The 27,155-nt window shown below is 36.1% G+C and overlaps 1 protein-coding gene across 11 annotated transcripts in view; it reads left to right on the top strand.

Annotated features, from left to right (window-relative positions):
- GPHN (gephyrin) overlaps positions 1-27,155 on the top strand; it is a 624,840-nt gene that overhangs the window by 367,211 nt on the left and 230,474 nt on the right. For 6 of the 11 annotated variants that reach the window (XM_027571275.2, XM_035728121.1, XM_027571272.2 and 3 more), the window contains 2 exons: positions 7,060-7,126; positions 12,987-13,259. In XM_027571275.2, coding sequence (XP_027427076.1) covers positions 7,060-7,126; positions 12,987-13,259 — 340 coding nt within the window. Of the gene's footprint in view, positions 1-7,059; positions 7,127-12,986; positions 13,260-14,751; positions 14,860-27,155 lie in introns of all 11 variants that reach the window. The other 5 variants (XM_027571273.2, XM_027571268.2, XM_027571271.2 and 2 more) reach the window with 1 other exon arrangement.

The following is a 27,155-nucleotide window of genomic DNA, read 5'->3' as shown; positions in this document are numbered from 1 at the left end:
AAGAAAAAGAAATGAAAGACATCGAGATTGGTAAAGAAAATGTAAAACCTTCACTATTTGCACATCATGGTACTTCATATAGAAAACCCTAAAGACTCCACCAAAAAAAAAAAAAAAAAAAAAAAACTGCTGGAACTGTTGAATGAATTCAATAAAAATGCAAGATACAACATTTATATACAAAACACTGTTGGATATCTATACACTTAATAATGAAGTAGCAGAAAGAAATTCAGAAAACAGTTCCCGTTTACAATTGCACCAAGAACAATAAGATACCTAGGAATAAACCTCACCAAAGAGTTGAAAGACCTTGTACTTGGTAAACTATAAAACGTTGATGAAAGAAATTGAAGATGACACAAACAAATGGAAGGGTATTCCATACTTGTGGATTGGGAGAATGAGTAGTGTTAAAATGTCCATACAACCCAAAGCAGTCTCAGATTTAATGCAATCCCATCAAAGTACTAGCAACATTTTTTCACAAAACTAGAACAAATAATCTTGTAATTTGTATGAAATTACCCTGAATAGCCAAAGCCATCTTGAAAAAGAACAAAATAGGAGGTATCACAATCCCAGATTTCAAAATATACTACAGACTATAGCAATCAAAACAGTATGGTTACTGGGACAAAATAGACACAAAGATCAATGGAACAGAATAGAGAGCCCAGAAATAAACCCATGCTTTTATGGTCAATTAGTGTGTGACAAAGGAGGGAAGAATATACAATGGGTAAAGGACATTCTTTTCAACAAACTGTGTTGGGAAAACTGAATAGCTACATTGAAAAGAATGAAACTGGACCACTTCCTTACATGATAGAAAAAAATAAACAAAATGGATTAAAGGCCTCATGTGAGACCTGAAACCTTAAAATTCCTAGAAGAAATCATAGGGAGTAATCTCTTTGATGTCAGCTGTAGAAACATTTTTTTAGATATGTCTCTTTTGGCAAGGGAAACAAAAGCAAAATTAAACTGTTGGGACTATACCAAAATAAAAAGCTTTTGGAAAGCAAAGGAAAGCATTAACAAAACTAAAAACAACATACTGAATGCAAGAAGATACTTGCAAATTACATGTCTGATAAAGGGTTAGTATCCAAAATATATAAAGAAGTTATACATCTGAACACCAAAAAGAACCAAATAAGTCAATTAAAAATGGGCAGAGAACATGAACAGACATTTTTCCAAGGAAAACATACAGATTGACAACAGACACATAAAAAGATACTCAGCATCACTAATCATTAGGGAAGTGCAAATCAAAACCACAATGAGATACCACCTCACTACTCTCGGAATGACTAAAATCAAAAACAGAAAAATTAACAAATGTTGACGAGGATGTAGAGAAAAAGGAACCCTTGGGTACTGTTGGTGGGAATGCAAGCTGGTGCAGCCACTGTGGAAGAGAATATGGAGGTTCCTCAAAAACTTAAAAATAGAATTATCTTATGATCCATTAATTTTCACTACTGGGTATTTGCCCAGAGAAAATGAAAACTATTTCAGAAAGATATATGCACTCTTGTGTTTACTGCAGCATCATTTATAATTACCAGGTTATGGAAGGAACCCAAGTGTCCATCCGTAGATGAATGGATAAAGTAGATATTGTATGTATGTACAATGGAATACTACTCAGCCATACAAAATGAAATATTGTCATTTGAAATAACATGGGTGCATCTAGAGGGTATAATACTAAGTGAAATAACTCAGAGAAAGACAAATACTATATGATTTCAGTTATATATGAGCTTTATGAAACAAAACCAACAAAAAAGAAAAATTAAAAATAGACTCTTAAAAGAATAAATTGGTGGTTGCCAGTCAGGAGGTGGGTGGGAAGATGGATGCAATGAGTGAAGGTGATTTAAGAGTACACTTATCATGATGAGCACTGAGAAATGTATAGACTTGTTGAATCATTATATTGTACACATGAAACTAATATAACACTGTACATTAACTATAGTGGAATTGAAATTAAAAATTTTTTAAAAAGAGGTCTAGATCTTTACAGTGAATTCATGACCTTCATTATCTAACCCCAATGTACTTTTTAAGAGAAAATTGACCAGGTATTTATTGATTATCCAGTATGTTCTAGGTACTGTACAATACACTATATTTCAAGGATTATATTAATCCTTATAATAACTGAAGTTTTGAAAGTGAAGGGATGGAAAAAATATTTTCAAATGGAAAACAAAAGAAAGCTGGGGTAACTATGCTTGTATCAGAGAAAATAGACTTCAAGAAAAAGGCTGTAATAAGAGACAAAAGAAGGTCATTGTATAATAATAAAGCAGTCACTCCAACAAGAGGATATAACATTTGTTAATACTTATGCACAAAACATAGGAGCAGCTAAATATATAAAGCAAATATTAACAGACCTGAAAGGAAAAATAGAAATGCAATAATGGTAGGAGACTTCAGTACTCCACTTTCATCAATGAATAGATCATCCAAACAGAAAATCAATAAGAAAACATTGAATTTAAATGACACTTTACACCAAATGGACTCAGCAGACACTTACAGAACTTTCCTTCCAAAAGCTGCAAATACACATTCTTCTCACACACTTGGTCCATTCTCCATTATATATATCATGACATATCATTATATAGAATAGATCATATATTAGACCACAGCACAAATTTTAATAAATTTAATTAGATTGAAATCCTATCAAACCTTTTCTATCCATAATGGTATGAAAGTAGAAATCAATTACAAGAAGAAAACTGGAAAAATCACAAATATGTGGAAAGTCAACACATGCTGCTGAACAACCAGTGGGTGAAAGAAGAAATCAAAAGCAAAATCAAGAAATATCTTGGGAGAAATGAAAATGGAAATATAGCATACTAAAACTTATGAGATGAAGCAAAAGCAATCCAAGACGGAAGTTCATAGCAATAAATGCCTACAACTTTAGGCCATAACTAAACTTTATACCTCAAGGAACTAAAATGAGCAAATTAAACCCATAGTTATTAGAAGGAAGGAGATAAAGAACAGAGCAGAAATAAAGGAAATAGAGACTAAAAAGACAACAGAAAATATCAATAACATTAAGAGCTGATACTTTGAAAAAATTTAAAAAATTAGGTTCACCAAAAAAAATAATAATGAAAAGAGCACTCAACTAAATAAAATTATTTATAAAAGAGGAAACATTAGAACTGAATGCTACAGAAATACAAAGATCATAAGAGACTACTGTGATTAATTGTACACCAACAAACTGGACAACCTACCAGACATGGGTAAATTTCTAGAAACATAAACAACCTACCATGACTTAATTATGAAATAGAAAATCTGAGCAGATCAATTAGTAGGGAGATTGAATCAGTAATTTGAAACCTTCCAACAGGTCAATGACCATATGGCTTCACTATTGAATTTTTGAAACAATTAAAGAAGAATTAATACCAATCCTCAGACTCTTCCAAAAAATAGAAGAGGAGGGAACACTCCCAAACTCATTTTATAAGAGCAGCATTACCCTGATACCAAAACCAGAGAAGAAAACTACAAGAAAAGAAAAATACAGGTCAATATCCCTAACGAATATAGATGCAAAAATCGTCAACAGAATATTAGCAAACTGAATACAACTGTACATTAAAAGGACCATGATGAAGTGGGAATTTTTTTCCAGGGTTGCAGTGATGATTTAACATCCACAGATCAATTGGTGTGATAGACCACAGTAACAAAATAAAGGATAAAAAATTATATAATCCTCTCAACAGATGCAGAAAAAGCATTTGACAAAATTTAACATCCATTCATGATGAAAACTCTCAACAACATGGATATAGAAGGAATGTACCTGAATATAATAACATATGAAAAGCCCACAGTTAACATCATACTCAATGGTGAAAAACTGAAAGCTTTCTCTCTAAGATCAGGAACAAATCAAGGATGCCTACTCTCACCACTTTTATTCAACATAGTACTAGAAGTCCTAGCTAAAACGATTAGGCAAGAAAAAAATAAAAATAAAAGTCACCCAAATCAGAAAAGAAATAAAACTATTTGTAGATGACATGCTACTAGATATAATAAACCCTAAAGACTTCACACACACACACACACACACACACACACACACACACACACACACACACACAAGTTAGAAACAAATTAGTAAAGTTGCAGGATACAAAATCAGTATTTAAAAATCAGTTGCATTTCTATATACCAGTAGTGAACTGTCAGAGAAATTAGGAAAACAATCCCATTTATAATTGCATCAAGAATAAAATACCTAGGAATAAAGTTAACCAAGGAAGTGAAAATCCTGTACACTGAAAACTGCAAGACATTGATGAAAAAATTAAAGACACAAATAAATAGATATTTCATGGTTATGGATTGAAATAATTAATATTGTTACAATGTCCTTGTTGCCCAAATCAATCTACATATTCAGTGCAGTTCCTGTCAAAATTCCAATGGCATTTTTTACAGAAATAGATCAATCATTCCTAATGGACACACAGAAGACCCCAAATATTCAAAGCATCTTGAGAAAGGTGAACAAAACTGGAGGCATCACACTTCTTGATCAAACTTTATTACTAAGCTATAGTAATCAAAACAATATGGTACTGGCATAAAAACAGAGCACAGATCAGTGGAACAAAATAGAGTACCCAGAAGTAAACCCATGTATATGTGGTCAATTAATTCATGACAAAGAAACCAAGAATATATAATGGGGGAAAGTGTCTTCAATAAATGGTGGGAAAACCGGACAGTTACGTGTAAAAGAATGAAATAGGACCACTATCTCAAACCATACACAAAAATCAACTCAATATAGATTAAAGACGTGAATGTAAAACCTGAAACCATAAAGCTCCTAGAATAAAACAAAGTGGATAAGCTTCTAGACATCAATCTTGGTAGTGCTTTTCTGGATTTAGCTCCAAAAGCAAAGGCAACAAAAGCAAAAATAAATGGGACTATGTCAATCTAAAAACCTGTGCAACAAAGGAAGTCATCAACAAAATGAAAAGGCAACCTATGAAATGGAAGAAAATATTCACAAATTATATATCTGATAAGAAGTTACTATCCAAAATATATAAAGAACTCATACAGCTCAGTAGAAATAAAAATCCAATTAAATGGATCTGAATAGACATTTTTTCAAATAAGACATCTAAATGGTCAACGGGTACGTGAAAAGATGCTTAATATCCCTAATCATCAGAGAAATGGAAATCAAAACTGCAATGGGATACCACTTTACATCTGTTAGAATGGCCATTATCAAAAATATGAGATAACAAGAAGATATACAGAAAAGGGAACCCCTGTGTACTGTTAGGGAATGTAAATTGGTTTAGCCACTATGGAAAAGAGTATGGCAGTTGCTCAAAAAATTAAAAATAGAACTACCATGTGATCCAGCATTTCCATCTGGGCATCTATCCAAAAGAAGTGAAATTACTGTCTTGAAAAGATGTCTGTATCCCGTATTCACTGTAGCATTATTTACAATGGCCAGGACGTGGAACAACCTATGTCTCCTGACAGATGAATGGATAAAGAAACTGTGGTATGTATGTGCAATGGAATATTATTGAACCATAAAAATGAGGGAAATCCTGCCACTTGCACCAACATAGATGGGACCTGAGTGCATTATGTTAAGTGAAATAAATCAGACAAAGACAAATACCTTATTATCTCACATTTGTGTGGATTCTAAAAATAACCAAACTCATAAATACAGAGAACAGATTGGTGGTTGCCAGAGGCAGGCATTGCAGAGTGGGTGAAATGGGGGAAGGTGGTCAAAAACACAAACTTATGAGTTAAATAAATCTTAGGGATGTAATGTCGGCGTGTGACTATATTTAATACTGCTGTATTGTATATTTGTAAGTTTCTAAGAAAGTAGATTGTAAGAGTTCTCGTTACAAGAAAAAAATTAGTAACTGTATAGTGATGGATGTTAACTAAACTTATTGTGGCAATCCTTTCACAATATATACACATATCACATCATTTTTGTACACCTAAAACTAATAGTGTTATTTGTCAATTATATCTCAATTAAAAGGAATATGGAAATTTTAAAATAGTTATTGACTCTGTGAATAGGACACAAGAAAAAAAGCAATAAAATATAAGACAATTTTAGGTTATTTCAGAGAGTAAAAGTAGTTAAATAAACTTATTCTTAGGAAGAAGTTTTGGGAAAAGGTTCTTACATGACTTTTAAAATTTTAGTTGTAAAATTTTAGATTAATCCCTCTGTTTTCAGATGATGAAAATGAGATGTTACCAGGTAAAAGTAACAGCCAATTATTGGTAGAGTATGATTCCAACTCTCATATGAAATTCAGGCCTTCAACTCTTGACTCCTGTCTTCCAGTGCTTTTCCACTTATGTTTCTTATCTAACCACTTGGTTTAAAAGTGGCTTGGAAATTTATAGTGATCTCTGAAAGACCTGTCTACTTTTACTTGCCCATATTCTTCAGTGTATCTTTCAACAGCTAAGCTCTCCAAACTCTCCCAACTGCATTCATTCATTCATTTGAAACCTTATTTTACTCTAAAATATACACCCTTTTCTGAGAAGCAAGAGCTTAAATGTAAGTCTTATTCAACTCTTGAGTGCTTTTTGTGTTAGACTTTTGAGCATAAATGTTACTGTGCTAGACATTTTTAACACATTTATCTCATTGAAATCTTAGAACTATATGAGATATGGAGAAGCTAAGTTTGAGAAAAAAGATATTTTGGCCATTTCTTCAAATTGGCTAATTTATTCTGATTCCATGTTCAGTACATTTTTCCAGTCTACCACACTAACCATTATTGTAAAAACCTCAGCCAGAGTGCCCAATTTATATAGCAATTGATAAATCTCTAGTTGTAACAATTTTATTCTAAAACCGTTGTTCACATGTAAGTACAATGATTGATCTTTGTTGTTGTATGTATTTAAACCAACCGTTCATTGCAATTTAGTATTCATCCAGTTTCTCTTTCCTTTCAGGCCTGTATGTGGAATCAGAGGGAAAACTCTCATAATTAACCTGCCAGGTAGCAAGAAAGGATCTCAGGTAAGCAACCTTGTGATTTATACGATTTAGTGTAAAGTTTTAGCCAACTATGAGAGTTAGCCAACCAAAATGTTAGAGGACTCCATGAGACTGCCCTCACTAGTGTCTGACACCAGTTGCAATTTAGTGCATTCCCAAAACCACCCTAGGTTTCAGTAATTTACTAGAAAGATTCACAGAACTCACCAAAAGATGTTACGCTGACAGTTAAGCTTTATGACACAGAAAGAATACAGATTCAAGTTAACCAAGAGTAGAAGAGAGGTACCAAATGCAGACCTTCTGTTATCCTCTCCCTGTAGAATCATGAATGCATTACTCTCTTGGTATCAGTGTATAACAGCACTGAAAATCAGGGAAGCTCCAAGACTTTAGTGTGCAGAGTTTTTACTGGGGCTTATCACATACTGCCCATAATGCTGGCCTTTAGTCTCTAGCCCTTTCCAAAGGTTAGGCTGTTTCCTTTAGTCTCCAACATCTACCAGAGGCAAAACTGATACCAAAATGTCCAAAGCCCTCATCATAAATCACACTGTTACACTGTCTGGTAGCCAAAGTTCCCAGGCAACGAAGACACTCCTATCACATCGCAGTAACTGAGAGCTAAGGCCAGACTCTCTTGGAGTAAGGTTAATTCTTCATTGCACAAGCTACCCCGCTGGCTTTTGGCCAAAGCTCTCTTACAGAAAAATGATTGTATCTGTCTGGCTGAGCATCTATATTTACTATAGCATTTATATTACAGATATAACAACAGTATCAGTGTGAATGTGTCTAAGATTTAGAGGAGCCAGTGTGCGATAGGGATAAATTTGAGAAATAGCTAATTTATCCTCTAAAGCCATTATACATATTTCGTATTTTTGTACTAATATACTAATTTTTACCTTGATTTGCTATTTTTATCCTATGATACACTTGCACAGAACTAGTTACCACAGACATTAGCTATCTTGTTTAGGCCAGTCATTTTCCATTGGTATTACATTTTGAGGAGGATTTAACTCAATTTCCCAATACATATGATCATCAATATCAGTATTATAATATTACTAACAATGACAGTATTATAACATTTCACAGTAGAGTTGTAGATATAACCTGAAATATGAGTTAAAAGGTAACTGGCACACTACTGGAGTCCTACATAGACATTAACAGTTAGCCTAGTCTATCGTCATATCATATGATCAGAATGTCTCCCAGAACTACACTACTCAGGTTTACAGGCTTGTCAGGTTTCCAAAGCAGTAGTAGTCTCAGCAACATATGGCTTTAACCTTTCTGGCATCTGTTACAACTGAGCTAAAAAACAGTATTCTCTCTTGTTCTAAAGATTTTTAGATACCAATATATTGGATCTCCCTCATTGTATAACCCATTTATTCATTCCTTTACCTCCAACTATCATTCCTCCTTCTTTCCATTTATACTCAGACTTTTCCTTTGAAAATCTTTTGATGAGACAGTTGATTTGGCCACTGTGCTGGTCCAGATTGCCACCAGTAATACTCGTTTAACAAGTGCCACCTGCTTAGTCCTTTTCCATTCATACAAGGTAGGGTTACTAGTGAGCAATCTCAAACACCAGGCGAAATAACTGCATCTACTGTCAGTCCCAATTTGGCCAGATGGAGTCAGGCATAATCTACCCCACCAGGCCCTTAGGCACTCTGACATAAAGGTTTAATGGTATAGTTAATAGTTTCTGCTTAAGAATCATCCTGCTTCTGGCATGCACAGTTGTAGCTCTGATCCTAGTACCACAGTATCAGGTAGAAAAAAACAAAGTTGATGTGATGTGATAAAAGAAAAAGTATAGTCCTAAAGAAAAAAGTATAGTCATACCAGCATTGTGCCCCAGCCCCCTCTTCCCTAGAAAAGTAGAAGACTATATTTAGTGGGGACCCTCCCGTGGCCTCCCTCTTGCTGAATGGACCACACACTAATGAGAGCATATAAGCCATGCTTCTCCTTTTTTAGACAACAAATGTTTCCATAGCCCATTCCAATTTTCTATCAAATCATTGCTCTGAATATGAAAGTGTGTACTTTAGTCTGAAGAAATATGACTCTGCAGTCATTGGTACAATATTTTCTGTTTAGTCCTTTTATAGTACACTGAGTATTTGCATCTACCATTGGGTAAGCAAAGCCCAGTCCAGAGTAAATGTCTATTCCTGTTAGGACTGATTTGTAGCCTCAAGGGACTAGCAGCATCAGTCCAACTTGCTAGCTATATGCAGGACTTTCCCCTATGGAATATGCTGCATAACCTTCTGCTGTCTCTCTTTTTTGTTAGCAGATAGAACACTTCTCATTGGCATTTTTGTGCCTCAGTGGGTGCAAGAAGAATATATCAATTCAGCCCATATCTGCATCGTTGCAGCCCCTCCCCCCCATTGCTCACTCATTTCATGGGCCTAGGTGCCATGTCAAGCATGCATACTGGGATATCTGTTCATCAGTTCCAATTAACTTCCATTTCTGAAAGGAGGTTCCTCTGATGGGCACTGATGTATCCTACTTTAACATACCCCTTTTATTCCCAGAATGACTTCCATAGACCATGCCCCATACAAGCATCCATTTGATAGACCAATTTTCCATTGCCCTTCTGCCTGACCATATGGCCAGGCCACCGGACACTTCCTATGAGTTGGTAAAAACCCAAACATAGGGGCAAACATCATGCAGTTCAGCCTATCGAGCTGATTTGTTTTTACCTTCTTCAATCAGAGTGGCGGCCTTCCAAACAGGATGCTGTCCCTTCACCTTGGAATTGCCATCCATAAACCAAGCAGCATTTTGTTGATCAATAGAAAGCTGTTTATAGGGCACCGCCCAAGTGGCCCAAGTGGCCATAGGATCCAGCAGCTCCTCAGGTGGTTCCGAAGTCGACCCTAGGTGAAAAGAGGCTACCTGCTCGTGAGTACCTCCTTGTATTCTCCTGGTAGCATGATCCTATATGAACCATTTCCATTTTATTATGGAACTCTCCTGGGCATTGCCTTCCCCATTAGAGCATTTCTCTGATATTCCCAAAACATTATGGATATTTCAGGTTTCAAGATTATTTTATGTTCTTCAGTCATAAGGATAGTCTTAATTAAAGTCCATTAGCAAGCTAGTAATTGTCTCTCAAATGGAAATTTTCTGGCCCAAAGTCCCAGCAGTTGTTGCTAGGTGGTACTCACAGATTTTTTTCCATAAACCCAGTTTGCACTCCACCCAGGTCTGTTGTACAGCAAATTAATGACCTATGTGGACTCAGGCAATCTTATTTGTTCCCATGTAGTATATATAATGTATACTGGTGGAAGAGTGGATTTGTATGCTTTCTATTTTACAATACTAGGTAAAGGAAAAATTGTCCAGTCAAACACAATATCCATCCCCATAATACAATCAGGTAAAGGAGACAGATCACTTCATATGAAGTTCACTGTCCAGACATTCTAGTTTTCATCCCAAATTTCACTCTAATTCCATCAACTGTTGCATCCCTGTATCCTTCCAGTCTAACTGTACCTCCCACTAGAACTTCAACAGGTATTAGAATCATAGTACATGGTGGATCCCATGTTGAGGAATCCCAGAAAAGTATCTTTTCTATCCCATGACCATTTTATCCATTTATGTGCATTTGGCCTTGGATTTCTAGGCCTGGTTTGGACCGAGGAATTCACACTCTTTTGTCAGGCCTTATCTTGATTAGATTATGGGACCATCACTTAAGGTGATGCAAGGTGAGGTTTCTTTTAGTTATATTTGCCTTCTAGTTTTTAAAGTTCCTTCAGACTAGGATAAATAGAGATTATTTAGGACCCTTCAATGTTGGGAGACCAGTGCTCCCATCTGTCTGCTCAACCCACAGTGCTGCTACATTAACACCTTTCTTTTGCCCCCAACAATACTCACTTTATAAATCCATTTCTTAATAATTGTTTAAATATTTCTACCCTTATAAGACAAGTCCCTCGAATCTCTCATTTCTTTTAGTCCATTCTCTTATGAATAAGTCTAACTTTATTCACTGTTAATCACTTCAGCATAACATTTTTCTTTGGAAGCAGCTCAGAGGCCAGCAGCTATATGTTAGATCAGCCAAACTCTAAGATTGGCACGACCTCGGGATTCACCCCAACATTATTCCTTTTGTTTTAGCTAGTGCAAATAACAATAACTAAGAGATTATAAATTTACCTTGTTTCTCTATGCATCCAATGACACAACTCCTTAAAAGTTGGATCTTTTATTTCAAAATTCCATTGCTAACTTTTATCTCCAATAACTAATCACAACACAGCTGCAATTGCATTCTGTGGGTGACCCTGTGTTTATCCATCCTCTAAAGATTAATTATCCCCACCCTCTCTTCCTGTCTCTGCCCAGACGATGTTTCATGATCACATGAGTCAGGATCTTTCTAGTGAGTCACACTTCTAACACCAACTGTAAGGAGTTTGGGCCAACTGCAAAAGTTAGCGAACTATAAAGTTGGAGTACTCCACAAGACTTCCTTCACTTCTGACACCAAGTTGCAATTTAGGGAGTTTCTAGAAACCACCCTCAATTTTAATAATTAACTAGAAGGACTAACAGAACTCACTGAAAGCTGCTATACTTACTGTTGTGGTGTATTGCAGGGAAAGAATACAGACTGAAATCAGCCAAGTGAAAAAGCATATAGGGCAAACGCTGAAAGGTACCAAATCTGATCATCCTCTCACATGGAGCCAGGGATAGCATTACCTCTTCTTGACCATAAAAGAGACAATACACACAGAATATCACTAACTAGGCACACTCACCTTTGCCTTTGATGTCCAGAGTTCTTACTTGGACTTGATCACATATTACCCACATGGTTGACCTTTAGTCTAACCCTTCGCAGAGGGGAAACTTACGCCTTTAGTCTCCAGTTCCTTCCAGAAGCAAAACTAATATCATGTTTCCTGAAGTCCTCATAATAATCCACATTGTTAGATTGTCCAGTGGCCAAATTGCAGGCAAACAAAGACACTCCTTTTAGGCAAGACCAGGAACTAGAGTTCACCTCCCCAAAGCTGAAAGTAAAGGCCAGAGCTCTCGTTGGTCAAGATTAAATTCTTTGCTATATAGTCTTTATCACTAAAATGATTGAGCCATATAAAGAGAAGTCAAAAGATCAAGTACCCTTACAGATATTCCCATAACCCTCTGTAAATTTTAAGATATTTTTTTTACATCTTAAATTTTAAGGTAAGTTACTATAAATGTAAAAGAGAAAGTCCTCTGCCCCAACACATTCCCCAGACATATCTGGCCCTATGTTCTGATTTTAAAGTTCTCACCTATTCTCTTTTGGTGATACATTATAGGTAATAGTGGGCACTTGAGCAGGAAACTATATTAATTTTTATGCAGTGCTCTGTACAAACATCTATTTTTGCATATTGCACGGTTTTACCTAGCTACATTTTATGATAATAGTCAGAACCTTAGCTGTCTGAATAAAGTAAGTCAGTCCTCAATTGGTTTGTTAATTCTAGTGTTCTGCTCTGACTAGAAAGGTGAAAACTGTTTCCTGCCTTTCCCATAATGCATCTTTAAAACCCGAAGTTGTACAGAAATTTTACTTTAAGAAAAATGTACTATATGCTTATATAGTACTATAGTTCTACAGCTTACAGAGAATACTATGTACCATATTTACTTCATATTTCACATTGCAAAAGATAATATTTTCAGTATGATTCATTCTTAAGATATATGGAGAGAAATATAGATCCAAAATCACAAATAAGTTTGATTTTTACCATTTTATATGCCTATAAAAGTGCTTTATCTTCATTTTTTTTCTTCCTCTTGCATACAGGAATGCTTTCAGTTTATACTGCCAGCTCTACCTCATGCCATTGACCTTTTACGTGATGCCATTGTAAAAGTAAAGGAAGTGCATGATGAACTTGAAGATTTACCTTCCCCACCACCTCCTCTTTCCCCTCCTCCTACAACTAGCCCTCATAAACAGACAGAAGACAAAGGGGTTCAATGTGAGGAAGAGGAAGAAGAGAAGAAAGACAGTGGTGTTGCTTCAACAGAAGACAGTTCTTCATCACATATAACCGCAGCAGCCATTGCTGCCAAGGTAAGCCTGCTGACAGAGACCAAAAGATCTAAAGGAACCACAGGTAAATGTACTGATTTCATCCCTCTTTCCATCCAATTTTTTCATAAGTTCAGTACCTCTTCAGAGCATCCTTAAAAAAGAACCAGGATATTCATGACACTCCGTATCTTTGTGCCCTCCATAATGTAGAGTCCTTGAAAGCATTGAAGTTTGTTCTCAGTTCTGAGACATTAAAGATTGCTGTTACCCACTGAAGTAATAGGTAAATAGGTAAAATGTGACATTTAAGAACTCTTTGGAAATATCATTTTTGTGGTCATATTAAATATACGTTTATATATTTAAAACATCAAATATTCACAAATTTATAAAAGAGCAGCAGACTACAGGTAAGAGACCTTAGATGACAAAAAATTAGTTGAGAAAGATTAATTTTTTTTTAAGACAGGGTTTTTCAGCAATTAACACTTACTTAAATGTTACTTGACATAAATTACCATAGTGGTATAGAGAGGAAATAGATATAATGTATTTGCATTTTTTATGCAAATAAAAAATATCCTAATAAATATTATTAGGATAGTACCAAAGTATTACAGATTCTCTTTGAGCAATTTTAGTAGTACAATGTACAGAGTACAATTTTAGTAGTACAATGTACAGAGTACAATTTTATTCAATAAAGTAATAAATATTATTAGGATAGTACCAAAGTATTACAGATTCTCTTTGGGCAATTTTAGTAATACAAGATACAGAGTACAATGTACAGTAGTACAATGTACAGAGTACAGAGTACAATTTACTTGCATAAATTTAGTCACCTTAGTCATAAAACATCATTTACCTTTTTAGTCATACCTAGTATAAACCACCCAGTATGCTTTAAAATCTTCACAAAGTAATATATCACTTCTGGGAATAATGATTGTTCATTGATTAAGAGCACAAGATTGAAAACCTAACCTCACTCTATGAAGGAATTCCTAAAGTTTTAGGTTATCACCCAGATATTTTGGCTATGAGCATAGCTTGAGAGGATTTTTGACAACACATAGATTAGAAAGGATCATAGAAATCTTTTTAAAGTGTCCATTTAGACAACCAGTAGGTAATTCTTTTACTGAAGACCAAATGTCTCCAGATCTATTCAGTGGTCCCTTAAGTCTTTACTTAAGGCTAGTAAATATTTAAATTGTATGTGATTTTTGTTTTGTTTTGTTTCATTTTGTTTTTATGGAACTGATTGGTTAAATAGGTACATTTTTAAATCATTATAACTTTTTACTCTTTTACTGTTAATTAAAAGAGTAAAAAGTACCATCAATTTCAGTCTTAAGAAAAAGTTTACAACATTTGAAGTCTAAGCTGATATGGTCATTCTACATTTGAAAAATTTTGTCATTTCATTGTTTCATTTGTTTCACGCTTTTCCTTTCTAGTCATTTTGCTTGTATAGTTCCATGTCTTCCTGTCACTGTACTCATAGTTGTTATGTGTTGTGCATTAGAAGCATCCATTCTACACCAGTCCAGCTGTTATCATGGCACACGGTGAGCAGCCCATTCCTGGTCTCATCAATTATTCCCATAATGCAACAGGCAGTACAGATGAACGGGTAAGACAATAGGCTTTTGCGTTGATGGTTTTGCAAGCATACAGCCTACATCCTGTCCTTGGAGATAGGCTATAAAATATTATGGAAGATGTGTGTTATTCTGAAGGATTCTGAAGGATCTTCAGCATGCTTTATTTCTAAAAGTGTAATTGCCACTGAGCCTATTCCATCAAGGAATTTAACTTAATAGAGTTTCTACTATAGCTGAAATACTCTAATATCATTAAAATTCTTAAAATACAAAGAAATTGGTCAAACTAATATTTAATTTCTATTAACCTTCTTTTTGCCTCATAATCTTTCATCTTTCTTTTCCTTCATTATGTTCTCATTAAAACCATTTAGAGAGTTGACTCTTGATACAATTTCTGAGATTATGAATCCTCAGATAAAAACTTGTAAGAATACATATTACTTGTTTTAGTCACTGGATGAATGATAGTTTGTAAATGTTCCAGGGTAGAAAAGATTAAACTGATAAGTATAACTGACTAAACAGTAATAATTTAGATGATGGGTGCCAAGAAAATCTCTCAGTCCCTACTATGGATATATATAAAATGAGAGGCAGTTGATTAAGCTTCTGCCTTCAGCTCAGGTCATGATCCCAGGGTCCTGGGATCGAGCCCTAAATCGGGCTCTCTGCTCAGCTGGGGGTCTGCTTCTCCCAATCCCTCTGCCCTACTCCTGCTCTCTCTCTCTCTCTCACATGCTCTCTCTCTAATAAATAAATAAAATCTTTAAAAAAATAAAAAAAGAAGTAATAAAGTAAAATTTGGCTTAAAATCTTTAGGGAGATCCAATTAAAAAATGAACAGAAGACATGAACAGACTTTTCTCTAAAGGAGACATCCAGATGGCCAACAGACACATGAAAAGATGATCAACATCACTCATCATCAAGGGAAATGCAAATCCAAACTACAATGAGTTATCACCTCACACCTATCAGTATGGCTAAAATCAGTAACTCAAGAAACAAGTGTTGACAAGGAAGTGGAGAAATAGGAACCCTCATGCACTATTGGTGGGAATGCAAACTAGTACAGCCACGTTGAAAAACAATATAGAGTTTTCTCAAAAATTTAAAAAATAGAATTACCCTAGAGTTCAGAAAGATGGCGGAAGAGTAGGGGACCCTATTCCAACCGGTCCCCTGAATTGAGCTGGATATCTACCAGACCATTCTGAACACCCACAAAATCAGCCTGAGATGTAAGAAGATATATCTGCTAACTACAAACAGAATATCGCAGGCAGTTGGTTTCGAGGTATGAAGCAGGGAGCCATGATTCCACCGGCAGATATCAGAAGATAAACGGAAGGGGAAGGGAGCCTACGAGTTCCTGCACCACTGGTGAGCGAAAACCTCCCGGTCTGGGGATGTGGCATAGACTCGCTGACTGGTAGTGGTGGGGAAAGGACTTTAGGGCAGCCCGCCGAATGAAACCTGGAGCAACAGGCCTGCACATGAGAACTGGGGGTGGCTGGCGGTTTTAGAAGAACAAAGGGCAGAGATATGCCCTGACCTGGAGGTGAGGACTGGGATTGCTGCTGAGGGGTGGACAACCCAGGAGGCTGCAGTTTTTAGCAGCACAGACAGAAATGGAGATAGTGTGGCCTGGAGAGCTCACTGAAAAACAGACTGCGATCTCTGCTCTGACGCAGAGGGTTGGAAACGATCTCTTCTGCTCTGACTCTTGGAAAAGATGAGGAAAGCCACCAGGGAAAGCCACCAGAGAACAAAAGCCCCCAAAAAACAGTTTCCACTGAGTCCATCCCCCCCACAGGGGGCAGGGCAACTCTGCCCAAACAGCGTTGCCTGAGTAACAGTGTGGCAGGCCCCTCCCCTAAAGACAGGCTGGGAGAGCAAGAGGCTGACAACCCTAAGGTCCCTACAAAACAAGTGCATCTTGCTTGGATTGCAGTCAATAAATTGGACTCTGTACATTCCCTCAACCACCCCTCAACAGAATGACTAGGAGGAGGAACCCCCAAAATAGGAAAGACTCAGAGACTGTGACTTCTGCCACAGATTTACAAATGGATACAGATATAACCAAGATGTCAGAAATGACTTCAGGGCAACAGTTATGAAGACAATAGCTAGAATGGAGAAATCGATTAATGGCAATATAGAGTCTCTAAGGGCAGAAATGAAAGCTGAACTGGCAGAACTTAAAAATGCTATCAATGAGATCCAATCTAATCTAGATACTGTAACATCTAGGGTAAAGGAGGCAGAAGAACGAATTTGTGAACTAGAAGACCAATTGATAGAAAAGAAGGAAAAAGAGGAGGCCTGGGAGAAACAGCCCAAAATCCATGAAAACAGAATTAGAGAAATAAGTGACGCCATGAAATGTTCCAATGTCAGAATTATTGGGGAGGAGAGAGAGAGGACTAGAAAGGGGTGGAGAGAGAGAGAGGACTAGAAGATATATTTGAGAAAATCGTAGCTGAGAACTTCCCTAATCTGGCAAATGAAACAAACATTCATGTCCTAGAGGCAGAAAGGACCCCTCCCAAGATCAAGGAAAACAGACCAATGCCCCGGCATGTAATAGTAAAACTCACAAATCTTAGAAACAAGGAAACCATCTTAAGGGCAGTTAGGGGGAAGAGATTCCTTACCTACAGAGGGAGGAACATCAGAATAACATCAGACCTATCCACAGAGACCTGGCAAGCCAGAAAGGGCTGGCAAGACATATTCAGGGTACTAAATGAGAAGAACATGCAGCCAAGAATACTTTACCCAGCAAGGCTGTCATTTAGAATGGATGGAGAATTGCAGAGCTTCCAAGACCGGCAGAAACTGAAAGAATATGTGACCACTAAGCCAGCCCTACAAGAAATATTAAGGGGGATTCTATAAAAGAAGTAAGACCCCAAGAGTGATATAGAACAGAAATTTACAGAGACAATCTGTAGAAACAAGGACTTCACAGGCAACATGATGACAATAAAGACATATCTTTGAAAAATCACTCTCAACGTGAACGACCTAAATGCTCCCATAAAATGGCACAGGGTTGCAAATTGGATAAAAAGACAGGACCCATCCATATGCTGTCTACAAGAGACTCATTTTGAACATAAAGATACATACAGACTGAAAGTGAAAGTGGCATCTTCCATTACAACGGACCTCAAAAGAAAGCTGGGGTAACAATTCTTATATCAGACAAATTAGATTTTAAGCTAAAGACTGTAGATAGAGACACAGAAGGACACTATATCATTCTTAAAGGGTCTATCCAACAAGAAGATCTAACAATTGTAAACATCTATGCCCCCAGCATGGGAGCAGCCAACTACATAAGCCAACTGTTAACCAAAATGAAGAGTCATATTGATAATAATACGTTAATTGTAGGAGACCTCAGTACTCCGCTCTCAGCAATGGACAGATCATCTAAACAGAAAATCAACAAAGAAATAGCTTTGAGTGACACCTGGACCAGATGGACCTTAAAAATATATACAGAACATTCCACCCTAAAACAACAGAATACTCATTCTTCTCGAGTGCACATGGAACTTTCTCTAGAATAGACCACATACTGGGTCACAAATCCAGGTCTCAACCGATACCAGAAGATTGGGATTATTCCCTGCATATTCTCAGACCATAATGCTTTAACACTGGAACTCAATCACAAGAAAAAATTTGGCAGAAATTCAAACACTTGGAGGCTAAAGACCACTCTGCTCAAGAATGTTTGGGTCAATCAGGAAGTCAAAGAAGAACTTAAACAATTTATGGAAACCAATGAGAATGAAAACACATCCGTCCAAAACCTATGGGATACTGCAAAGGCAGTCCTAAAGGGAAATACATAGCCATCCAAGCCTCACTCAAAAAAATAGAAAAATCCTGAATTCACCAACTAACTTTACACCTTAAAAAACTAGAGAAAAAGCAACAAACAATGCCTAAGCCACGCATTAGAAGAGAAATAATTAAGATTAGAGCAGAGATCAAAGAATTAGAAACCAGAAACTCAGTAGATTAGATCAATGAAACTAGAAGCTGGTTCTTTGAAAGAATTAATGAGATCGATAAACCACTGGCCAGACTTATCCAAAAGAAAAGAGAAAGGACCTAAATTAATAAAATTATGAATGAAAGGGGAGAGATCATGAGTAATACCAAGGAAATAGAAACAATTATTAGAATTTATTATCAACATCTGTATACCAATAAGTTAAGCAACCTGAAATGGATGCCTTCCTGGAAACCTATAAACTGCCAAGACTGAAACAGGAAGAAATTGACAACCTGAATAGGCCAATAACCAGTAACAAGATTGAAGCTGTGATTAAAAACCTCCCAAAAAACAAGAGTCCAGGGCCTGATGGATTCCCTGGGGAATTTATCAAAGATTCAAAGAAGAAATAATACCTATTCTCCTGAAGCTATGTCAAAAAATAGAAACAGAAGGAAAGCTTTCAGACTCATTCTATGAGGCCAGCATTTCCTTAATCCCCAAAGCAGGCAAAGACCCCATCAAAAAGGAGAATTTCAGATCGATATCCCTGATGAATATGGATTCCAAAATTCTCAACAAAATCCTAGCTACTAGGATCCAAAAATACATGAAAAGGATCATCCACCACCACCAAGTGGGATTTATCCCTGGGATGCAAGGTAGAGTAAGAGGAGAGAGAAGAACCATGTGGTCCTCTGAATTGATGCAGAAAAAACATTTGACAAAATACAGCATCCTTTCCTGATCAAAACTCTTCAGAGTATAGGAATAGAGGGAACATTCCTCAAATTCATAAAATCCATCTATGAAAAACCCACAGCGAATATCATCCTCAATGGGGAAAAGCTGAGAGCCTTTACCTTAAGATCAGGAACACAGCAAGGATGTCCACTCTCGCCACTATTCTTCAACATAGTATTAGAAGTCCTAGCAACAGCAATCAGACAACAAAAAGAAATAAAAGGTATTCACATTGGCAAAGAAGAAGTCAAACTCTCCTCTTCGCAGATGACATGATACTTTATGTGGAAAACCCAAATGACTCCATCCCCAAAATACTAGAACTCATACAGCAATTCAGTAGTGTGGCAGGATGCAAAATCGATGCACAGAAATCAGTTGATTTCTTATACACTAACTGTAGAAAGAAATATTAGATAAACAATTCAATTTACAATAGCACCAAAAACCATAAGATACCTTGGAATAAACCTAACCAAAAAGGTAAAGGATCTATACTCTAGGAGCTACAGAACACTCATGAAAGAAACTGAAGAAGACACAAAAAGATGGAAAAACATTCCATGCTCCTGGATCAGAAGAATAAACATTGTTCAAATGTCTGTGCTGCCCAGAGCAATCTATACCTTCAACACCATCCCGATCAAAATTCCAATGACATTTTTCAAAGTGCTGGAACAAACAATTCTAAAATTTGTATGGAATCAGAAAAGACCCCTAATTGCTAAGGAAATGTTGAAAAAGAAAAACAAAGCTGGGGGCATCATGTTGCCCGATTTCAAGCTTTATTACAAAGCCATGATCACCAAGACAGCATGGTACTGGCACAAAAACAGACATATAGACCAATGGAACAGAATAGAGAGCTCAGATATGGACCCTCAACTCTATGGTCAAGTAATCTTTGACAAAGCAGGAAAAAAATATGCAATGGAAAAAGGAAAGTCTCTTCAATAAATGGTGCTGGGAAAGTTGGGCAGCCACATGCAAAGAATGAAACTCAACCATTCTCTAACACCTTACACAAAGATAAAATGGATGAAAGACCTCAATGTGAGACAGGAATCCATCAAAATCCTAGAGGAGAACATAGGCAGTGACCTCTTCGATATCGGCCACAACAACTTCTTTCAAGATACATCTCCAAAGTTCAGTGAAGTAAAAGCAAAAATGAACTTTTAGGACTTCATCAAGATAAAAAGCTTCTTCACAGCAAAGGAAACAGTCAGCAAAACAGAGGCAACCCACAGAATAGGAGAAGATATTTGTGAATGACACTACAGACAAAGGGCTGATATCCCAGATCTATAAAGAACTTCTCAAACTCAACACCCAAAAAACAAGTAAGTCAAAAAATGGGCAGAAGACATGAACAGACACTTCTCCAAAGAAGACATACAAATGGCTATCAGACACATGAAAAAATGTTCATCATCATTTGCCATCAGGGAAATTCAAATCAAAACCACACTGAGATACCACCTTACACGTGTACAGTTAGAATGGCAAAAATTGACAAGGCAAGAAACAACAAATGTTGGAGAGATTGTGGAGAAAGGGGAACCCTCTTACACTGTTGGTAGGAATGCAAGTTGGTACAACCACTTTGGAAAACAGTGTGGAAGTTCCTCAAAAAATTAAAAATAGAGCTACCCTATGACCCAGCAATTGCACTCCTGGGTATTTACCCCAAAGACACAGATGTGGTGAAAAGAAGGGCCATATGCGCCCCAGTGTTCATAGCAGCAATGTCCGCAATAACCAAACTGTGGAAAGAGCTGAGATGCCCTTCAACAGATGAATGGATAAGGAAGATATGGTCCATATATACACTGGAATATTACTCAGCCATCAGAAAGGATGAATACGCAACTTTTACATCAACATGGATGGGACTAGAGGAGATTATGCTAAGTGAAATAAGTCAAGCAGAAAAAGTCAATTATCATATGGTTTCACTTATTTGTGGAACATAAGGAATAGCACAGAGGACATCAGGAGAAGGAAGGGAAAAATGAAGGGGGGCGAAAACGGAGGGAGAGACGAACTATGAGAGAGTTAGGACTCTGAGAAACAAACTGAGTGTTTTAGAGGGGAGATGGGGCTTGGGGGGGTGGGTAGCCCAGTGATGGGTATTAAGGAGGTCATGTATCACATGGAGCACTGGGTGTTATACGCAAACAATGAGTCATGGAACACTACATCAAAAACTAATGATGTACTATATGGTGACTAACATAACATGATAAAATAAAATTTACAAACAATAGAATTACCCTACAAACCAAAATAGTGCTACTGGGTATTTACTCCCAAAATACTGAAACACTAATTCAAACAAGACATGCACCCCTGTGTTTATAGCAGCATTATTTACAACAGCCAAATTATGGAAGCAGCCCATATGTCCATCAACTGATGAATGGATAAAGATGTGGTGTTTGTGTGTGTGTGTGTACATATATATGTACATATATATGTGTGTGTGTGTATATATATATATATAGGGAATAGAATATTCAGCCACAAAAAAGATTGAAATCTTGCCATTTAAATGACAGGGATGGAGCTAGAGAGTATAATGCTAAACGAAATTAGTCAGAATACCATATGATTTCATTCACATGTGGAATTGGAAACAAAACAAATGAGATTTGGGATTTACCTGTGGTTGCAACACAAAGATACCTGTGGGCTTAAGCAAGTTCTTAAAAGTATGCTCCTCCAACAATGTGGTTTACCTGGTCCTATTAGTTGAATTCATTTGGCATCTCCGTGGATGATCTCTGAAACTGTTAATACTTTTTTGAAAGTAAAATCATAACTTTATTAGAAATACTAAATGAATACATATCCAAGGTATTATTTCATACATTAATTATTGAGGGAACCAGAAAGATACTATAACTGCTTCACAGGAAAGCTCAAACACAAATAGGTAAGCATTAAGAATGTGGAAATGAATTTACAAATAAATGCAACACTTAGTCAATCTGCAGAGCAACCCATTACACTTCTGTTGGACAAAAGAATCATTTGGATACAAACCATTTACATTACTATCAGTTTTTTGCAAGTTAGAGTTGTAAAATAGCTGAAAGGCTGTAGAAGATAATCTAGACTGGTCCACTACACAGGACACATATGAAAGGAGTACAAAGTGCATGGATGTTTACAAAAATCAAGTAAAATTTTTGCTCAAAATGTCCATGTACCTAATGTACTTCTTTAAAAAGGACTATTGATTTTCTCAAAATTTGAATTTAAAAAGCCAAGAAGGTTTTATAACACTACTGTAGTTGTTAGTAAAGGGATGACTTGATAGGATGCCAACTGTTTTTTCCTAGCATTGACCTTTGAGTATTATGGCCCAATTACATATGTATGTATTAGGAATTAGTAATTATTTGGGCTAATAAATATATGTTCTTCTAAGTTTTTCATGAAGCTAAATATTATTATCAGTAAAATAAGTAGGAAGCTGTGAAAAAAAAAGCTACAAAGACCTTTTTCAAATCTGGGAAGCAGTATGCATTGTGCCTTACAAAACAGCATGAACTTTGGCATCTCATATTTTCAATTTTGTCAGTTAGTAGCTCTATGACATTGGGTATATTGCTTTTTCCTTCTAAGCCCCAGTCTTTTCTAAAATAGGAATAGTAATAATATTAACTTCATTATTACTTAATGGTTAAGTTATGAATATCCAAATAGGAAAAGAGATGTAAAAATACTTAATGCAGTATCTGAATAAAAGTAAACATTTGTTATTTTAGGTGGTTGATCACCTCACTGATCCTAACTCAACTTTCAGATGTTACCTATACAATTCCCTCTTCACACCCAGTTGACCAGTCCTTTCTTTCTCCTTCTTATTCAGCCCTTAAGCATACAACAGTTCACATTTCTTCTTTTTTTAAGATTTTATTTATTTATTTGAGAGAGAGCGAGAGAAAGAGAGAGTGCCTGAGTAGGGAGTAAGAGTAGAGGGAGAGGGAGAAGCAGACTCCCCACTGAGCAGGGAGCCCGATTTGGGGCTTGATCTCAGGAACCCAGGATCATGACCTTAGCTGAAAGCAGATGCTTAACTAACTGAGCCACCCAGGTGCCCCAGTTCACCTTTATTCTTGTTAAATTTCGTTTTGCTACATTGATCAGTCTAGCCAAGAAGATCTTTTTTTAAATTGGTATCTGCTTTAGTATATTACCTGCCTTTTCTAGCTCCTGCATATATGTTAATGATGCTTTCACTAAAGTCACTGATAGAACTTTTTTTAGGATAGGCCATTTCACATGATACCAGAAATCCTACTGGTTATAACGGTTGCTTAACCAGCTAACATGTATTTCTCTTATAGCCCAACAAAACCAACTTTCTTTGTCTATCTTGTCCACAGGAGTTTTATCAATGACTTGTCAAATACCTTACTGAACTCAAGATACACTAGTTTGACAGTTCTGGTCTTTAGTAAAATTTTTATAACAATCATAGCCACTAAAGGATCAGTATCAGAAACTCTGGAAAGATACATGATATATGTTTTCTGAAAATCCTCTTAGGTATTCATATTTTTAATCTACTTTTATTATCAGTTCAGATCTTATATTGCAAACTTGGATATCTAGTTATATTTTTAGAAAATACAACCCACCTTAAAGGTCTTTAAACAGAGAAGTTACTAGGAAAGGGTACATATGATAGAGCTAACCAACAAGTTGGATAATGACTCTGAAAGCATTACCATCGAGACTGACAAATTGTTGCTATGGAAGCCGTAAACCTCCATAAATGCCTACTTTAGGAAACTAGCTCCAATTATTAATACATTTGCTCACTACCTACCCAAAATTAAATCCAAATATCATAGAAATCTTCTATTGTATTAGTCTTCCAACTTTTCTGTAATTTTAAACATTTTTTCAATACAAAAATTTTAAGTGGTTAAAATGATTCAAAGGGGAATTGTATGCTCACTTATGAATTTCCTTGGCATCAAAACACAAACTTATGTGTTTATTTTATTGCTATTCTTACTGGCATTTTAAAAGACCACAGAGTTCTAAAAGAGAAGTGGTAATTTCGTTATGTATTCTGAATCTTATAACTCTCTCTTTCTTCTTTTAGAAGTATTCACCCAGTCAGTCAAATTAGCTTTAGGACAGAAAAGCAACATAAATTGAAATACTTAGCACAGTTCCTTAAAAATGTATGCATTCTCATTACAGTTTCCCTTAATGGGGAAAATTCTATTGTTTAATAATTCTCAGTTGAAATTACATTGCATATCTGCAGAAGGTTTGAGATCAACTGGGACAAACTGTTTTCTCCATGCTATCAGTTGCATAAGACAATAAGAATACAGATTAGTTCTCTAAAAATAGGAATGTTATTTGGAAGTGATTTGGCATTTCTTCTTCTCATTGGTGCTGACATAACCCACTACAAATTCTGCTTATTCTAGGGGGATCCTCACTACTCCTTGGCAAGGCTTGGGTTCATCTCTTATTGACTCCTTTATAAACATGAAAACATTGCAATTTTCAAATCTTTACCTTTTCTCACCTCCTCCTTTTCCCTATTCTCTTCTCTGCTTTTTGTTGTATTAACGTAAAGACCATCAAGGGTAAACCTCTGTCCTTTCTGCTTAAACTATTTTTCTGAGTTAATTCTTTCTTCCATTCCTTCTATCTCAAAGAGAACTTATAATTCTTAAAAGTTAGTGTTTGCTTCTACTTCTTTGTTATTAAGGAAATAATTATTCAGTATCAACTGTGTACAAGACATTGTGTTCATTCTTTTACTTCTCCCTAATTGTTGAGTGCATAGGCCACTTCTTAATTTTGAAACAATCCCTCTCATGGCTTTTATTATTAAAAATGTTTGTAATTCTATTGGGGCGCCTAGGTGGTTCATTCAGTTAAGCATCCAACTCATGATTTCATCCCAGGTCATAATCTTATGGGTCGTGGGCTCGAACTCCCCGTCAGGGGTCCATGCTCAGTGGGGAGTCTGCTTGAGATTCTCTCCCTCTGCCTCTCCCCCCACTCACATGCTGCCTCTTTCTCTGTCTTGCTCTTGCTCTCAAATAAATAAATCTTTAAAAAAATGTTTGTAATTGTGCAATACATGAATACATTCTTATTAAAAAATAAAAGTGAAAAAAGAAATAAAAAAATAAAAATGAAACAGAAAAGATTAACACCCATTTGAATTACCATCTCATTTTTTTTCTCATTTGCTTTCACACTGCCCCAGAAATAAACACTTTTTAATCTTTCAAGGTTATCTTTCAAAACTTTTTTATACTTTCTATGCAAACATAGTAAATGCAGTCCTAACAATTTGTAAGTGGTGTGTGTGCATGTGTTTAATTAAGAAAGGGAGAGAGAAACTTGACAAGCTGCTTCTAAAATTTATATAGAATTGATATCCAAAGGCCAAAAATAACCAAGATGCTCTTGAATAAAGAAAAGAACCAAGTGAAAACACCTCTTCTATAAATATCAAGACTTAGAATGACATAATTAAAGTACTGCATTATTGGTGCAAGAATTAGCAGACCAGTGAAACAGAATATAAACCTAAAAAACACCAACACACATGTGGACACTTGGTATATGATAGTTTGTACTACATACTAGTGGGAAATTCTTTGTTTGAAGAAATGATGCTGGGACAGTAGGCTGTCCATATCAAAAAAAATTAAGCTGGTTTGTCTGTCTCATAGACTATACAAAAATCAATTCTAAGTTTAATGGAGACCTAAATATGAAAGGCAAAACTATAAAGCTTTTATAGAATGTTATAGGACAACATTTTCATTATGCTGGGTTATGGAAGGACTCCTTTTAGAAATTAATTGAAGTAAAATTCATATAACATAAAATTCACCATTTTAATCGTTTTAAAGTGTACATTTCAGTGGCTTTTAGTACATTCACATTGTTGGGCAGCCATCACCTCTATCTAATTCCAGAATATTTTATCACCCCCCAAAAAACACCATACCAGTTAAGCAGTCACTCCCCATAATCCCTTTCCCCGCTTTCTGGCAACCACTATTTTGCTTTCTGTCTCTGTGGATTTGACTACTCTGGACATTACATACAAATGGAATCGTACAATATGTGGCTTTTTATGTCTAGCTCCTTTTGCTTAAGATCATGTTTTCAAGGTTCATCTCTGTTGTCACATGTATCAGTACTCCTTTTTATGGCGCACAATATTCCATTGTATAGGTACACCACATGTTGTTTAGCTGTTGATCAATTGATTGACATTTGGAGTGGTTCCAGTTTTTGGTTATTAAAATAACGCTGGCATGAACATCTGTGTACAAGTTCTGGGTTGAACACCATTTTCCATTCTGTTAAGTATACACCTAGGAATAGAATTGTTAAATCATATGATAATTCTGTTTAACTTTTTGAGGAAGCACAAAACTGTTTTCTGCCGAGATGTATCATTTTACATACCCAACAGCAATGTCTGAGCTTCCAGTTTCTCTAGATGTTCAACATTTGTTATTTTCCTTAAAAAAAAAGAGAGAGAGAGAGCGA

This window comes from Zalophus californianus, chromosome 6, assembly GCF_009762305.2.
Source record: "Zalophus californianus isolate mZalCal1 chromosome 6, mZalCal1.pri.v2, whole genome shotgun sequence".
NCBI lineage: Eukaryota > Metazoa > Chordata > Mammalia > Carnivora > Otariidae > Zalophus > Zalophus californianus.
The sequence above is the reverse complement of the archived record's forward strand: the minus strand, read 5'-3'. Positions and strand labels throughout refer to the sequence as shown.